The sequence below is a fragment of the Lolium perenne genome, chromosome 5 (assembly GCF_019359855.2).
Source record: "Lolium perenne isolate Kyuss_39 chromosome 5, Kyuss_2.0, whole genome shotgun sequence".
Taxonomy (NCBI): Eukaryota; Viridiplantae; Streptophyta; class Magnoliopsida; order Poales; family Poaceae; genus Lolium; species Lolium perenne.
This window is the reverse complement of record NC_067248.2, coordinates 251,631,413-251,648,668: the sequence shown is the minus strand read 5'-3', so window position 1 is coordinate 251,648,668 and position 17,256 is coordinate 251,631,413. Positions and strand designations below refer to the sequence as shown.

Here is a 17,256-nt window from a genome sequence, read left to right as displayed (position 1 = left end):
GGTTAATGTCCTGTTTGGTGGCCAAGATAATTGTCATGTGGAAAACATTCTTTTTGAAGTGGTAGATCTGGAGAGTCCTTACCATGCCTGCTTGGAAGGTCGTCATTGGAAAAGTTCATGGCCTCTACTCATATGGCTTACCTGAAGATGAAGATATCGGCACCTAATGTGGTGACCCGGCATACCACTGCATGGTGTAGTATGCAAGTCTGATATAATGCCAATGAAACACCGTTCCACTAGTATTATATAGCTCAGAGTGGTACAACAGAAACATATGCGGGTCCAAGGCATGTCTATAGAATTACAACATTGACTCTGTTACATAAGATCATCACAGCCTCCTACTTTACAATGAGGTAAAACTGCAAATAAACTCTAGAAGAACGACTCATAGTCTAGTCTTATCACGAACTCTATTTGTAGAGTATTTAACTAGCTATAGAGGCTAAGAATAGATTCTAGCTAAGTAGGAGCTAGGTTTAGGAAGCTAGTTCCCTTCTATGGCTAAACTAGGTTTTCTCCTTGTTGGATGTGGTATCTGACTCCTCTGACAGGGTCCTGTCTCTTGAAGTAGTTGTTAACTCCTCGGCTATGAGTTGCACTGTAGATCCTCCTTCGATGCCTCCATATCTAAGCAGGGGATTTAAGAGTGGGATGAGTACGAGCGTACTCAACAAGTTCATTATAGGAAAGAGGTGTTTAATGCACTAGCTACAGCATTAGACCAGAAAGTCTAATACCAATGCAAGTTTTCATAACCATTTCTTCAAAAGGTTGCTTTTATTCAGAAGAACTATATCCGTCAGCCTTCACCGGTTTACTAGAACTTCATGGAGTTCCTTTCCGGCAGCGTTCGCAGTTCCATATCCCGGAACAGGGAGTGACAGGTCACGATTCATTACACTCTGCACAGGTGTGTTGCTTTACCCATAAGAGATCTTAACCTTGATGAAAACCGGGGGCGACCCGTCCACACTTCCTTTGGTGTGAGGCCCGGTATAAGGTCATAGCCAATCATATTCCTCCGCTACCTCGCACACCCACCCTTTGTTGCATACCCCGACCCTGGGTCCTCACCGGTCCCGTTATACCAATTAAGGATGGACCCCGGCCACGACAACAGTTCTGGGCTCATACCATAAACTCCTTCGCTGGTAGCTGCAACCCATCATAGACCGCAATAACCGTGGGGAACTTTTGGCTTCCCCAGCCTACCGCTTGCTCTTCGGGCGACAAGTGTACTACGGACAAAGCCGTGGGAAACTTTTGGCTTCCCCAGCCTACCGCTTGCCCCCGACAGATTACAAGTGTCTACGGTAAAGCGCGTCCATTGATGTACAAGAGGTGGAAATACGATTGACTATTCTGTCCCACTCCAGATCTTATGGTTAACACGGGTATTACGGCACAAGAATCACTGGACGACATTTGTTGTTTAATCCTATATGGATATAACCCTTGCAATGGAACCTCCACCATATCAACACAATCCATGGTTCCATTGCCCACCACATAGTCATATTCATACTTATGAAAATAGTGGTTTTGCTTTTTATGCAATAGTGATTAACATAGTACTTTGCAAGTAATTTGGTAAAAATATTCGAATGACATGAGCAAGTGATGAACTTGCCTTTCTTGACTGCAAGATTATGCAGGCAAGGTCTTCGATATGCAATAACTCCAAATTCCGAAATAGCATCATCGTCCGGTAAGGACGATGTTTAAAAGATTGGCAAGGATGCAATAATGCATGAGTATGAGATGCAATCGCTCTAAGCGTGACCTAGCCCCGATGATTTAGGATTAGTGAGTGGTAATGATTAGTTCAGGGTGTGTTGCACTTTTAGAGTGATTCACAAACAAGGTTCTTATTCAGGTGTGATTATTTGGTATCATAAACATGTGCTGCAATATATCAAAACAATAGTCTTGATAGCACACAACAATAAGATTTGGTGTAATCCTAACATGTAATGAATAGTGGTTGGTTTTAGCACTATATGTCATGGTTAATGATTGATTATTATATACTTCAAAAGAATAATTTTTGAAGAACATGTTCTTAAATAAAGAACAAGTATATTAATCAGGGTTGTGGAGTTCTATGGTTTATTATGGGTTCCAACTAGTTTCTGGAGTAAGTAGTAGATGGATCACAACCTAGTTGGATTCATCAACACCAAGAGCTTGTAAGGTTGAGTTAAGCCTAGGCATCTTGAGCAATTTATTATAAATAGTTGCTATCAAGGTTGGTATACCTTGCTGGTGATAGCTGGTTATTGGCTATAGGTCCTATTAAGCAGGGTTGATGATGATTCTCTGTTTACTTCAAAAGAATAACTTTTGAAGAACATACTTCTTAAGTAATAAGAAGTATCTCAATTAGGTTTAAGGTTGTCTAGTGTTTGCTATTGGATTTACTAAGTAAGAAATGGTGGTTTCCTAAATAGGAAGATTAATAATTATCTCACCCTAATAGGGTTTAGTGTGTATGGAATAGGATACACAATATTGGCATGGTTGCTATTGGAGTTCACCATAATGGTGTGATGCTAAGCATTGATGAATAAGGATGATGGTTTTGGGCATTAGAAACTAGGGTTTGGACTTGGTTGATCCTACTTGATCATCTTGGTTTAAGTGTATGCATACATGGCATACTACATTGCTAGTGATAGTGTTCTACATTTTATGTGGACATAGGTATGTCTTTAGTTGCTACTATGGAGCTATGAATGAAAGAAGGTACCATGATCACATGTTCTAACCTAGGGTTTAGGTTAGAAGAAAATTAAGGTTCTCATGTAATAATGGAGCTAAGGTCTAAATGGCATTAGGGTTTTAGGATTACACATGAAATGACGAGTTCCTAGTTTTCTTCCTTATGGGACTAGGGTTGCATAATTACTATTTAGTTTATTAGTTAATAACTTCATTAATAAAGTTGAAGTTATTAATAACTTTGAGATAATAATATTGGATTTTCTATTTTATTAATTGTCAAGAATTAATAATTAGGGTAATTACTAATCAGGGTTTCAATCTCTCTAATAATGATTTAACAAATAATAAATAAAGAAAATTAGTGTTAATGTTTTCTTTATTTATTATCTTGGTTTTTATTTAATTTGGAAATTTTTCCTAATTATTGAATTTTAATTGCATTTTGAATAAAAGAAAAGACTTAATTATTAAGTTTAAAAAAACTAAATTTTTATTAAAAATAAAAATTTCAAATTATATTTTAATGGATAGAGTTTATTTTTAGGAACATTTCGATATCTCATTTGTATTTTTCTGAGCTAAATTGAATTAGATATGAATTTCTAAAATTTCTGCTATTTTCAGGAATATTGAAATAACTCTAAATGCTAAAGGTACCGGTTTGATTTGTACCCACAGCCGCAGACAGGTGGGTCTGGTCCCAGTCAGCTGCCTCGTTGGCAGTTGACTGGTTCAACCCAGTTTCGGACCCCACCGCCACATCACCTCGCCGGTCAACACGGCGATGACGATACAGGCCACGGGAGGACGGCCGAGTGGTCTTATTCGGCGCGTAACGACGCCCTGAGTAAGCTAGTGGTCTCGCCGCCAAGAAATGGTCACCAGAGAGACTCCGGCGAACCTTACCGCGGCGGCGCTTGCCAGCCAAGATGCTAAATGAAGCAAGGATGCATTACAGGAAGCGAATCATAGCTCAATCGATGCACTGACTCACCCTGGTTTGTTTGCGGTGGTCTACGATGCCAGTGGTGACCGGAGACGAGCTCTCCGACGAGAAATCCGAGGATCACCTGAGAAAGGGAACGCCCAAATTCTCCCAACTGAGCACTCCACTTCTCGATTCCTTGATACTGGACGATCTACGCGACGTCACGGAACTACTCGCCCACTCTATGGACTCCGGGGTTGTCGGAATGGGCGAATCCTTGATGAACGCCGACGGCCAGTGAGTGAAGATGGCGAGGAATGGAGAGGGCTAGAGGACGATTGAGTAAGCGGAGAGGCATTAGGGTTCTACGGCGGAGCTTATCGTGGCCTTTATAGCACAATGCAAGGATGGGCTCGGCGTCTCGCCGGCGGCAGTGGCCTGGATGCAAACGGAGATGCTGGTCGTGCACTGGGCGCGAATCTTGGCGAAAACGGAGCATACGGACGCGGAGCAACTTCAATCGAATGTTGGGCATGATCTAGGCATCCAGGGTCGTCCTTATTGGCGACGAAGACGTGGAGGTGGTCGGCGTCGCCGTGTCGATCTCACGGAGGAGGAAGAAGACGATTGTCTTCTGTTTTTATTTCCGAAACGGTATACGGGCTGGTTTTGACGGTGGACTGGGCTGGGCTATGGCTACTGCTGGGCTATGGCTACTGCTGGGCTATGGTGCTGGGCTGCACTTGGTGGGCTGCTGCGGTGCTTAACTGCTGGTAAGCTTACTTCCTCTTCCTTTTCTATTTATTGTTTTCTGTTTTCTAATTTGAATTCTGTTTTGAATTCTCTTTTGCAGGTTTTTCTTATTTCAAGTTGATGGAAACTAATAAAAATGGTTAATAGTAATATTGTTGGATTAGGGTTCTATATGTGTCTATTAACACATAACACATAGTTAATAGTATTGGGTTGAGGATAGAATATTTCATATATATTTGATTTTATAATCCAACTATAAAAGGTTCTAAATTATTTTCCAAAAGGGCCTTACTAATTGTCTAGTGATGATTATTGTTTCATGTGGTATTTCTTTGTAAGAAATTATCTGCAAAGTAAAGCCAACTATTTGGTTTCTTATTTAGGATTATAGTTTTATGGGCATGATTTCATGTGCACCAATATTTATAAATATTGGAGATTAAGTTTGGTTTGTTCCCATGGCTATTGGTATTACCTTATTAAGTCTTGGATTTGAATGATTAGAATAGATCTTACTCCACTTAGGAGAATTTTATTTGTTTGAGAAAATAGTTGGGTGTGCCTAAATATACATGGGTTGAAACTCAAATGTGGACTAGGTTTTATTTGTGATCACTCAAGTGATACATAAACTAGAATTAAGATATGGTTTAGGGTTTAACTTGTGATCATCAAGTAATTCACAAGTTAGTTTGAGATATGGTTATAGGTTCTATATGTGATTTAACACCATATTACTTTAGCTAGAGTTGCTCTTTCTCACCACACATAGGATGGTTCAATCCAAGATCATTTGGATTGATATAAAGCTGGACTAGACAAAGGTTTGTTACTATTCAGTTGTCTCACTAATTATCATATGGGAAATGGTTTAGGTTTTCTAATAGTTCCCCTATGATTTTATGTGTTGGATAATATCTACTTATCCTATTAGGATTTACTTATCCTCACAAACCTCAAGAGCTTGATCATGTTTTAGATATGATCAACTTGTTCTTAATTATTCTACCTCAAGTTATTGGGTTAATGATCATTACTCAATTTATAATGATCAAGGTTTGGCTTCCTAAGTTACCTCTCATGGAATGGGTTCTCACTTCCATGATCAGGCATAGTCTTGATCAACTAGGATATAACACTTCTATTTTACTTTCTAGGTTGGGACTACTATGGTTATCTCAATAGTTTTATATCCCAGGAGAATACCTGAGATATTCTGTTAGGTTTCTATTAAAACAATGATGATATAATCATCTGGTATATGAATAATTCTCTCCCTCCAATTTCAAGTGTTTCCTCAACTAACTTGAGTGTAGCACCAAAGCGGGAGCTGTCTTTCATAGGAATAGTTATTCTGGGGTTTATGGTGTACTCACAATATCTCAATAGGTATCAAGTCTAAAACTCCACTTGGCTATCTTGGTTGAATTAATCTCTTCCTTACTTTATCAATTCATGGATATGGTATTATTCCATGTGATATTAGGTTATCTCACCACTCCAAGGGGAAGTGGTTTACAACCTAATACTTTAGTTCAATGGTTGTCCTTTATTCCCTTAATAGGTAAAGCTAGGATTAGTATGAATGGTCTCTCTCATTTGGGAAGGACTTCAATGCTAACCTAAGGTTATTCTCCAAAGATAATGATGTGGTCACCAATATCTATGGTTAACATAAATGGGTTCTCTCTCTAGGAAATGTCTTGAATAATATCCTAGGGTTCCTCTTAAAGATGATGATTTGAATACTTGGATGTATATCCAAGGTTTAGCTCAAGGTTTGTTGCTTCTCTAATAATTATTGTAGAACTCTCACCTCTCTAGGTTTGATGTATAATAATATGGAATAGAGAAGAATATATACTTCTAGAGTTGATCTCCTTGTCTTGTTTCCAAGAATGAAGTAAAATGAATACCATGAGGTTCATGGTAGGATCAAGGATTAGTTTAAGACATGGAAAAGATAAGTCAAGAATGGTTTCTCCATTTTATTGTTACTTGATTTACAATTGAATTGGTGTTCATATGTTATGACAAGGATTACCATGTTATAATCTTTTATAAGATCAAGCAATTGATCATTGAGTAAAATGTCGTTGTGTTGATTATTAGTTCCATTTGATCTAACCCCTTAGATCAAATCATCTCTACCCCAAACAAGGTTTTAACAAAGTCACATTGAGGTTTATAGCGCTTGACTTGATGAGCTACTTCAATTCCACCAAGATCAAGTGAAACTTCAGTTACTGTGACTGTTTTACTTTAAAGCGCGAAAAATCCCCAGATTTTCTATGCATGAATGCAATGCACACATATGTTTTCTCTATTTTTGTAACCCCAATACCTGGGATATTACACCTAACGGTCCAATAACCGTGGTGGGCAACTACAAGATCTCGCTGGAAACCGCTTCAGTCGGATCAAACTTGGCCAAATCACTGGTCATAGTGGAAAAAAGGAGGATTTAAACTGCTGTCGCACTGGCCTAGTCATCCCAGCTGAACTTAGCGGCAATGAGCAGCCCACTTGGGGGAACGGCTTTCAAGCCACCAAAGGAGATGAAGGACATCGTGCTGGATCCGGCTTACCCAGAGCGCACCGTTCGTATCGGTGCCAGCCTGAGTGAAGCATCGGAAAGCGCGCTCGTCAACTTTCTCCATGAGAATCGGAACATCTTCGCCTGGTCTACTGATGACTTGGTGCGTGTGCCGAGGGAGTTGTGATGGGAATACGCCCCAGGGGCCCATCACCAAGATCACTCGCCAGATGAAGAGAGCCCATGACGGTTCCAGTCGGCGGGCGACTGGGCCATGCGCCCTAGCGACTGAAGCCCGGAGCGACTGGATCTACAGAAGGCCCATGAAGCGTAGCGGCCCAAATAGCCTTATACCTGTAAACCCTAGCTGGCTGCCTATATAAAGCCACCAGGGGCACCCCTTGAAGGAGGCATCTCTCATTAGATACAATCTCCCTCCTCCGACTCCGACGGCTATCACAAAGCAAGTCGCCTAACGCTGGCGACAGTATGATCATAGTGATTAATAGCAGGACGTAGCAATCCTCCACCGAGGGGACGTGAACCTGGGTACATCGTGTGACAATCTCGTGCCATTCTCATGCCCAGATTCTCCTACGCCACCTTGCTCTACACCTCTCATGTGCTACCCGGTAGCATCTGCCGTGGTTAAAACCTCGACAGTGGCGTTCACCGTGGGGCAAACGGTGCTTGGAATTATAATCCGAGCGGGACCCCTTATCATCGTCAACAAATTCCAGATTGCATCTGGCGTACAAGAGAATTGTGAGTTCGTCTGCAGCGTCGTCGCCGAGCATGGATGATCGGCAAAATCGGATCCAATCTCTATGGGCCGTGGCCGCCGCATTGCTCCACGGCCGCTCAATGCTGCCTTAAAAAAAAGATCGGCGCAATAGATCAAGCTGGCGTGGCGTGCCCGCTTGCCGATCAAGCGCAGCTCGACGCGCACGTGGGCAGAACAACCCGCCACATTTGTTCCTCTGGAAGTTGTATGTGTCGGGGCGAGCAGCCTCTGCCTCCCCGATGCATGCATAGATCGGTCTCCACGTCAATCACAGAAGGAAAGCTAACGGATTTACTAGTCCTTCTCTCTCTTATTGATTAGTTTGTCAATCTATTATTTTATTAGATCTATCTAATCAACTGCGTATTGTTTTTTTGAGAGAAAACTGCGTATTGTTTTGCATGGATGCAATGCAACCCTGAAGAAACGAGTCAGGGACAATGATTTCTTTTTTGATAAACATACCCTTTTATTATCCTCACATTACGTTACAAGATTAGGACAAGAAAGTCCTAAAAGCAGAAACAACCCTGGTAGAACACGGCATTACATCGAAGTCCATCAAGAACACGCACACCAGTCGCCGCTTGACGCTGCCTTGCGTGTCGTCTGACCGCTTCCGGGTTGCATCGTCGACATCATGTGTTGCCTCCACGTGTCTCCTCCGCTGAACAGGAGTTGACTCACCGACGGTCAGCCAGTCCGGCTGCCACCAGGGAGGAGACGCCGCTGAACCTCCGCTCGCCTCGCAAACGACACCAGGTTGCCGGCGGAGCAGATGAAACCACAGCAAGGCACAGGAAAAAAACAGGTCGTCGGCGGCGCAGCAAAAACATGAGAGATTGAATCGCCGACGAATCATGCCCGCTGACTCGGGCAGAGCTCCCCCACCGGAGACGTACGCACCAACAAGAAACATGCCATCGATAAGCCCTTCCCGGGACCGCAAGCGGGCCTCCGAGGAGGTAAAAGGAAGGCACATGGAGGCCAAGAACCAGCTGTAGATCGGCCTAATCCTAGTGCATGGATATGGAAGAAAACATCACTGGGAAAAGCCAAGGGCACCGCCATTAAAACAACCAAGAAAACATGCAGACACCCCAAACCGATCCGCTCAAGACTCCAAGAGAGAGGATTGAAATCAATTCGCCGGAATAGAAAGATTTGGGCAAGACAATCCGGTGAGATAAGCACTAGAGGACAGGGATTTATTAGGAGACAAAAGGGGGCAAAATCAACCTTGCGAAGGGGATTTGCCATGTGATTATTGGTGGAGCGGCCGGGCGGTTGCTGCTTACCGCAGAATCCAACGACCAGCAGGCCGATAGACACGACGAGTAAAGCAAGCAGGCAAACGGCGCGCCGACGGGCACCCAGATCCGCCGACGTTAGGCTCTGAAAAGGGAAAGCAGACACGCTGCAACACCAGGACACGCCATGAGACTATATTCACAGGGGGAGGCGGCGCCGGGCCCCTCTCCCTTCCCACTCCGGCCAGCAAAGCCGGCGGAGAATAAGAGGAGAGGAGGCACCGGGGATTCTGAAGGAGAGGTCAAGGGCGAGCGAGAGGACAGGGACGAGCCAGAGGAGAGCGAAAGCCATTTCTTTTTCAACTAGGATGTAGTCAGGGACAATGATATTTGTTGAAGGATAGAGAGGGAGAGAGATTGCGGAATATGTTGGATGTTGTATTGAGCCTCTCGGACGAGTATATATAGTGGTACAGACTTGGAGGCTAAGATAGCTCTCCTAGAGATATGGTAGGTAGAGATTACAAATCCTAGACTACCTAATATACCTATACCAAATATATCTCTAACACTCCCCGCGGTCGTAGCGGTAGTGACGTGAACAACAGTAGCGTCGCGGACAGTCAGACTGGTGAGAAGCCGAAGGTAGAAACCAACGGGATGACACTCCCCCGCAGTCGTAGCGTGAGCGTTGTGGATGATGTCGCGTCGCGGATGCTTGGACTGTAGAGGAAGCCAAGATGCTCGTGCGAGGTGGTAGCCCTTGTGCCGATGTCGAGGTAGCCGAGAGCGTGGGTGCTGCAACCTTGGTCGGGGTAGCCGCGCGAGGGGATGCCGTGGTCGATGTCGTGGCCGGGTGCCGGTGTCGATGTAGCCGCAGGCGAGGTGGTGTGCGAGGAGAGTGATGGAGACGCGCCAAGGCAGTCGTGGAGATGGTCGATGCCGAAGTCGATGCAGTCTGAGCCGTCGAGGATGAGGTGTTGCCCAATCTACGGATTGGAAAAAAAAAGACTTGAGGGTAGCGGATCAACAGATCGGCGGACGAACCCTCATACGGGTTGCGCGGCCCCCGGAATAGACCATGGAGATCGACCTCCCCGGGGGCGGCGCGGCGCGGAAGCTTTGCGGCGGCTAGGTCAAGGAGCGTGCCGCTCTGATACCATGTTAAAGGACAGAGAGGGAGAGAGATTGCAGAATATGTTGGATGTTGTATTGAGCCTCTCGGGCGAGTATATATAGTGGTACAGACTTGAAAGCTAAGCTAGCTCTCCTAGAGATATGGTAGGTAAAGATTACAAATCTTAGACTACCTAATATATCTATACCAAATATATCTCTAACAATATTGGAGGCTTCACCAGTACAACTTCCAGTCATTGCTGTAGATAGTTTGAGAACCGAGAGACCATAACCGTGAGAGACAGTTTTATTTAGCTGAGCTCTACCGTAAGCATGCCATTACACATACTTTCAATAGCGATGGAAAGCAGCATGAAAACAGGAAACCGAGAAGCTATTTTTTTTTTTTTTTTGTTACATCTGCCCATCCCAGATACACAACAGAATACACAGCAGATAACAGATATTCAGAGAAGTTAGTTCGTAGGCCAGTGCTTGGAAATGCGCAGAACACTAAACACTGGCTATGTGCATGTGAACCTAGAAGCTGATGAGCATTCAGTCAAACCTTACAGCCACCAAAAACCTGAACATAAGAATATGAATAAAGACAATAATTAGAAAAGGGCATCAATAAGCTAGGTTGAAAGCATACGCATATTAAACGGTGCAACAAAGCAAGCTTCAGAAGGTAAAAAACCCCATATGGTCATATGTAACACTACCGTGATTTTCGATTAATTTCTTTTACAGGTATGAAGAAATCTACTGTCTACAGTATTGTGACAAAGTACAAACCTTGGCAGGCCACAATAGAGGTCTGGTTTAATGGTGGATTATTGAGCACTAATCTTCAAGGTAAGTATCATCCTGGTGTGTAATAATTCATTTACATGATGTTTAGAGAAAATGGTCGTTAAAAATAGGATTAGTCCTGCCAGGTTGGATGGCCATATGCAGTTGCAGGTGTTGAAGAAAAATAATGGTTAATGTGTTTTCATAGTAGTACCTGAATAACATATGATGGGATAATATGGTTGTTTTTCTAATTTGCATGCATACTATTTATGTTTTTTTTTTTCAGCAAACTGTTTAGTATGGGACCTAACATAGCTAATGTTTCTTATTCACAATACCATGTTAGGCTTGTGACTTTAGAAGGGGTCAAGATGTTAGGCTCGAACTTCACATTCTGCAATACCACAACAACAAGGTACTCTATAAATCAGCTTCCATGATTAACTATGTATTTCCTTTTAATAGAGATGAGGGAACCTTGCTTTTCCTCTCTTTTTTTTAGCTGCTATACCAATCAGATCTGGCTCATATGCTTGTGATACCTATTTGGGGCTTCTTCTCATTGGCACCGCTATTTCTTGAAAAATTCAGATCTTCTTCGCTTTAACCAGGATATCCGTTGGAGTTTCGGAGTTGGGTTCACTTCTTCGGGATTCTAGCAAAGTGCAAGGAGTAGTCTCCATTATTTTCAGGACTATCGATAGGATACCCAAGATTGACATAAGCTCAAAGGTACGAAACGTTACTAGACAGAGTTGAAGGAAATATAGAATTGAATCCTCCCAGTTTTGTGCTTGAGGATACCATCTGGCAAGGTGCATTTGATTAGTTGGCTAATATATGAGTTGTAAGTGTTACTTTTACATGTGAGCTTACTGTAATTGTTACTTGGCTAACTATTGTAGGGACACGTTAATTTCGATAAGTTCGTGAAAGAATACAAGCAAATCTGTTTTTATTTTACTGGTCCACTTGTGAATATGTACTACCATTCACATAGTAAGGGAGGAATGTGATTTATGATTTTCCATGCCTGTAATGAATTTAGTAATCACTAGTTAAATACCCGTGCGTTGCCACAAACCCATTATTTTTTGCCACAAACATAAAAGTGAAAGTTTGTGTGACCAAAAGATAAAATTCTATTTCTAGTTTAGTAACCAGTAATCGATCTCAGTATTTTGAAATTTTACTTCTAGTTCCAAAGCCAACCCTAAGCTCTAGTTCTATGTTTTTTTGGATATTTTGTTCCCGATGCCATGCAGCGTCGCTTTGGCTTTAGAGATTAGAGCTTCCGGTGTTTTGTCCAAAAACAAATCGTCACATACAAAATATTATAAGCATTCAAAACTTGTCATTTACACATTGATGCAACACACATTGATGCAGCATATTAGAATGCCACAGTGAATCTCAAAATGTCAAAACTTGTCGTTTACACATCACTATCTACGCTACATGAGCATATTCAGTTCTAATGTGATCAGCAATCGTTATAAAACAAAAAGCCTATGCTTACAAAATGCCGTAATAGATGTATGGTCGAAGTTCCTTATATGGGATTTTTAAAATATGGTGGCTAGAAGAACAATACCAATAAGAGTAGTGTTATGACCGGTCTGGTCTACCGCCGGAGGGGGCCCACTGGCCCGGCCGGCCAGGCTCAGTTAGGGGCTTAGCCCAATTAGCAGATTAGGGTTTCGCAGTTTCTCTTATAAATACAAGTTGTAATAGACAAGATCAGGCAAGCAATAAACAATCTTTTGTTGCCGACTCCCTCAGGAGTCGGAGTCCCCAAACCCTAGCCGCCTCCCTGCCGTGTGCGCCGCCTCTCCCCAAGCCACGCGACGGCGCCCTGCCGCCGGCGCCCTCGCCTCCGCACGCACGCCGTTCCCTCCTTCCCCTACAACCTCCGCCCTAGGACTGGTAGACACTCTGGTTCAACCAATTTGGTATCAGAGACCTCAGTTTCGATCATGTCTTCGGGCCAGCCCACCGCCACCACCGCCGCCGCCTCCGAGACGCCGCCGGCCTCCACCGCCGCCGCGCACCTGTCGCCACCCTCCACGGGCGACGCGGCGCCCCTGGCGGATGCCGCCGATGCCGCTACCCTCCTCTCGCAGCAGGAGCTTTCGACGGCCATCCGCGACCTCGCCACCGTCGTCCAGGGCATCCGCCCGTACTTGATCGGCACGCGAGGGGATGACCGCGCCAACCCTGCCGCCGCCCTCGCCGCCTACCCGGCCGCGCCGGCAGCCCCACCCGCCCGGGCGCGCATGTCCCGCCCTCGGCCTCGCCGCCTCCGCCGCCGTGGGCGCCATGGCAGCCGGCCCCCAGCGCGGGCCTCGCCTCGCTGCCCCAGGGCGTGCCCATCCAGCGGGTACAGTTCCCGCCGTCACCCTCCCGGCTCCCGGCGTGGGTGACCGGGACGGAGCCCCCGCCCGTCTACTCGGCCGCACCGGCGCCTTCCCCCGTCTACACGGCCGCCGGGGACCCTCCGTGTCCGTCCTTCCCGGACCCGCCGCACTCCCGCTTCGCGGAGCCCTCCGTTGGTCGCGCGGAGTACCCCGCCCAGGGCACCGCTGGCCTCGCTCCCCCACGCTACACCAAGCTGGAATTCGCCACGTATGACGGACTCGAGGACCCCCTCAACTGGCTCAACCAGTGTGAGCAGTTCTCCCGGGGACAGCGTACCCTTGCTTCGGACCGGACGTGGCTCGCCTCGTACCACCTCCGCGGCGCCGCCCAGACGTGGTACTACTCCCTGGAGCAGGACGAGGGTGGCATGCCCCCATGGGACCGGTTCCGTGAGCTCTGCCTTCTCCGCTTCGGCCCCCCGATCCGCGGCAGCCGCTTGGCGGAACTTGGGCGTTTGGCGTTCACCACCACGGTGCAGGACTTCGCCGACCGCTTCCAGGCCCTTGCATGCCATGCGCCCGGCGTGACAGGCCAACAGCGCGCTGAGCTCTTCATTGGCGGCCTTCCGGACCACATCCGCGTGGATGTCGAGCTCCAGGCCCCGCAGGACCTCCAGACGGCGATGCACTACGCGCGCGCCTATGAGCGTCGCGCCCAGGCGGTTCAGCAGGTGCCCCTGGCCCGCGGCACCCGCGCCGCTCGGCCTCCTCCTACGGTCGCGGCTGCCACCCGCCCCGCCCCACCTGGACCGACCGGGGCCGCCCCCGTGGCTACGCGCACGTTCCGCCGTCTCACCCCGGCAGAGCAGCTCGAACGCCGCCGCCTTGGGCTCTGCTTCAACTGCGACGACCCATATACGCCCGGCCACGTGTGCCCCCGCTTCTTCTACCTGGAGACAGTCGACGTGGAGGAGGGTGACCCGACGACCGGGACGGTGGCCGCCGCGTCCGAGACGGCCGCGCCGACCGACGCGGCTGCCACGGCCTTCGTCGTCTCTCTACACGCGCTCGCCGGCATCCGCCACGAGCGGACGATGCTGCTCCCGGTCACTATCCAGGGCGAGCCTCTGGAGGCGCTGCTAGACACGGGGTCTACGCATAACTTTCTCCCCGCCGCCACTATGCGCCGCCTCGCGCTACAGCCGACGGGTGGGGATAACCTCCGCGTGACCGTGGCCAACGGTGACCGCCTTCACTGCCATGGGGTGGCCCAGCACGTACCCCTCACCATCGGCGACGAGCACTTCGTCATCACGTGCACCGGCATCGACTTGGGCTGCTTCGACTTCATCCTTGGCGTCGACTTTCTGCGGACGCTCGGTCCCATCCTTTGGGACTTCGACGCCCTGACGATGACCTTCTGGCGCCAGGGGCGCCACATTCGCTGGGAGGGTCTCGGGGGCGCCTCCCCCGCACCGCAGCTTCAGCTCGTCTCCAGGGCCGACGACGCCGAGCACCCCCTACTGACGCACCTCCTGCAGCAGCACGGCGCCATCTTCGAGGAGCCGCAGGGCCTGCCGCCCCCACGAGCGTGTGACCATCGCATCCACCTGCTCCCGGGGTCGGCGCCAGTGGCGGTACGCCCATACCGCTACCCCCAGCTGCAGAAGGACGAGCTGGAGCGCCAGTGCGCGCTCATGCTGGCGGCGGGCATCATCAGGATCTCCACGTCCCCGTTCTCCGCGCCGGTGCTATTGGTGCGCAAGTCGGATGGCACGTGGCTCTTCTGCATCGACTACCGCGCCCTCAACGCCCTCACGCTCAAGGACAAGTTCCCGATCCCGGTGGTCGACGAGCTATTTGACGAGCTCCACGGGGCGCGGTTCTTCACCAAGCTCGACCTTCGCTCAGGCTATCATCAGGTGCGCATGCACCCGGAGGACATCGCCAAGACGGCGTTCCGGACACACCATGGCCACTTCGAGTTCGTGGTGATGCCTTTCGGCCTCACCAACGCGCCCGCGACGTTCCAGACCCTGATGAACGAAGCACTTCGCCCATACTTACGCCGTTTTGTGCTGGTTTTTTTCGATGATATTTTGATCTACAGCGCATCATGGGCGGAGCACCTGCAGCATATCGCCATCGTCTTCAACGAGCTTCGAGCGCATCGACTTCACCTTAAGCGCTTGAAGTGCTCGTTTGCGACGACCTCGGTGGCCTATCTCGGTCACGTCATCTCCGCCGACGGGGTGGCGATGGATGCGGACAAGGTGGCGGCTGTAGCCGCCTGGCCGACGCCGCGTTCACCACGCGCCCTACGCGGGTTCCTGGGCCTCGCCGGCTACTACCGGAAGTTCATCCGGGACTTTGGCCTCATCGCCTCGCCACTCACGCGCCTGCTGCGGCACGATGCCTTCGCTTGGGACGACGAGGCTACCACTGCCTTCGAGGCCCTCAAGGGGGCCCTTACGACGGGTCCCGTCCTCCAGATGCTGGACTTCGACAGGCCGTTCATCGTCGACTGCGACGCCTCCGGGGCGGGGTTCGGCGCCGTCCTTCACCAGGGCGACGGGCCGCTCGCATACTTCAGCCGGCCGTTTGCTGCACGCCACCTCAATCTTGCGGCGTACGAGCAGAAACTCATTGGCTTGGTCTAGGCCGTCCGCCACTGGCATCCCTACCTATGGGGGCGCTCGTTCCGCGTACGTACGGACCACTACAGTCTTAAGTTCCTCTTGGACCAGCGGCTGTCGACGGTGCCCCAGCACCAGTGGATTAGCAAGCTGTTTGGCTTCGACTTCACGGTGGAGTACCGTCCTGGGCGCCTCAACACGGTGGCCGACGCCTTGTCCCGCTGCGACGCCGATCCCGACGCTGTTGAGGGAGTCTCGGACGGGCGCCTGCTATGCGTCCGCTCGGGGCCCTCCTTCGCCCTCTTCGACCGCATCCGCCAGGCAACCGTGTCCGCGCCGGATGCCCAGCTTCTGCGGCAGCAGCTCGACGCGGGCGAGCTGGACGACCCCTAGCGCTTCGTCGACGGTCTTCTCCTCCACGGGCGCCGCGTGTTCGTTCCCGACCACGATGACCTCCGCCACCAGGTGTTGCTCTTGGCGCATTCCGCGGGTCATGAGGGTGTCCAAAAGACACTCCACCGTCTGCGCGCGGACTTCTACGTCCCTGGCGATCGGGCCATGGTCCAGGATTGGGTGCGTTCGTGTGAGACGTGTCAGCGCAACAAGACGGAGACTTTGCGCCCGGCGGGCGTCTTGCAGCCGCTTGACGTTCCCTCGCAGGTGTGGGCTGACATCTCCATGGACTTCATCGAGGGCCTTCCGAAGGTGGGCGGAAAGTCTGTCATCCTCACGGTGGTTGACCGCTTCTCCAAGTACGCCCACTTCATCGCGCTTGGCCATCCCTACACGGCATCGTCGGTCGCCCGCGCCTTCTTCGACGGTATCGTCCGCCTACACGGGTTTCCCTCGTCCATCGTGTGTGACCGGGATCCGGTGTTCACGGGGCACGTATGGCGGGATCTCTTCCGCATGGCCGGGGTCCAACTCCGGTTCAGCACGGCGTTCCACCCCCAGACGGACGGCCAGTCCGAGGTGGTCAATAAGGTGATCGCCATGTATTTGCGCTGTGTTATAGGTGATCGCCCTCGCGCTTGGGTGGATTGGCTTGCATGGGCGGAGTACTGCTACAACACGTCCTACCACTCCGCCCTGCGCGCTACGCCATTCGAGGTGGTCTACGGTCGGCCACCGCCGCCTATTCTGCCGGTGGACCCGGCGACGGCGCGGACGGAGGCAGCTGGCGAGCTCATCCGCGCCTGCGACGAGATGCTGGCCGAGGTGCGGCAGCGTCTTGTCCAGGCTCAGCAGGTCGCCAAGCACTACTATGACGGGCGGCACCGCGAGGTGGAATACGCGGTGGGTGACTGGGTGTGGCTTCGCCTGTTGCACCGCTCTCACCAGTCCCTCGCCCCGCGTGCCAAG

General features: G+C 49.3%; 1 protein-coding gene across 1 annotated transcript; it reads left to right on the top strand.

Moving 5' to 3' along the window:
- The first annotated feature begins 3,749 nt into the window (after positions 1-3,749).
- Positions 3,750-16,287, top strand: LOC139831809 (uncharacterized). The gene is made up of 3 exons (XM_071821145.1): positions 3,750-3,955; positions 13,158-15,912; positions 16,006-16,287. The coding sequence occupies exons 1-3, from the start codon at positions 3,750-3,752 to the stop codon at positions 16,285-16,287; spliced, it is 3,243 nt and encodes a 1,080-aa protein (XP_071677246.1).
- Positions 16,288-17,256: the final 969 nt, after the last annotated feature.

What these genes read in the sequence shown, in the direction of transcription:
- LOC139831809 (XM_071821145.1), top strand. Translation starts at nt 3,750, where the DNA reads ATGCCAGTGGTGACCGGAGACGAGCTCTCCGACGAGAAATCCGAGGAT. An exon ending in TTGATGAACGCCGACGGCCA is followed by an intron (nt 3,956 to 13,157) that starts GTGAGTGAAGAT and finishes CCGCGCCGGCAG; the next exon opens with CCCCACCCGCCCGGGCGCGC. An exon ending in AGCAGAAACTCATTGGCTTG is followed by an intron (nt 15,913 to 16,005) that starts GTCTAGGCCGTC and finishes CTCTTGGACCAG; the next exon opens with CGGCTGTCGACGGTGCCCCA.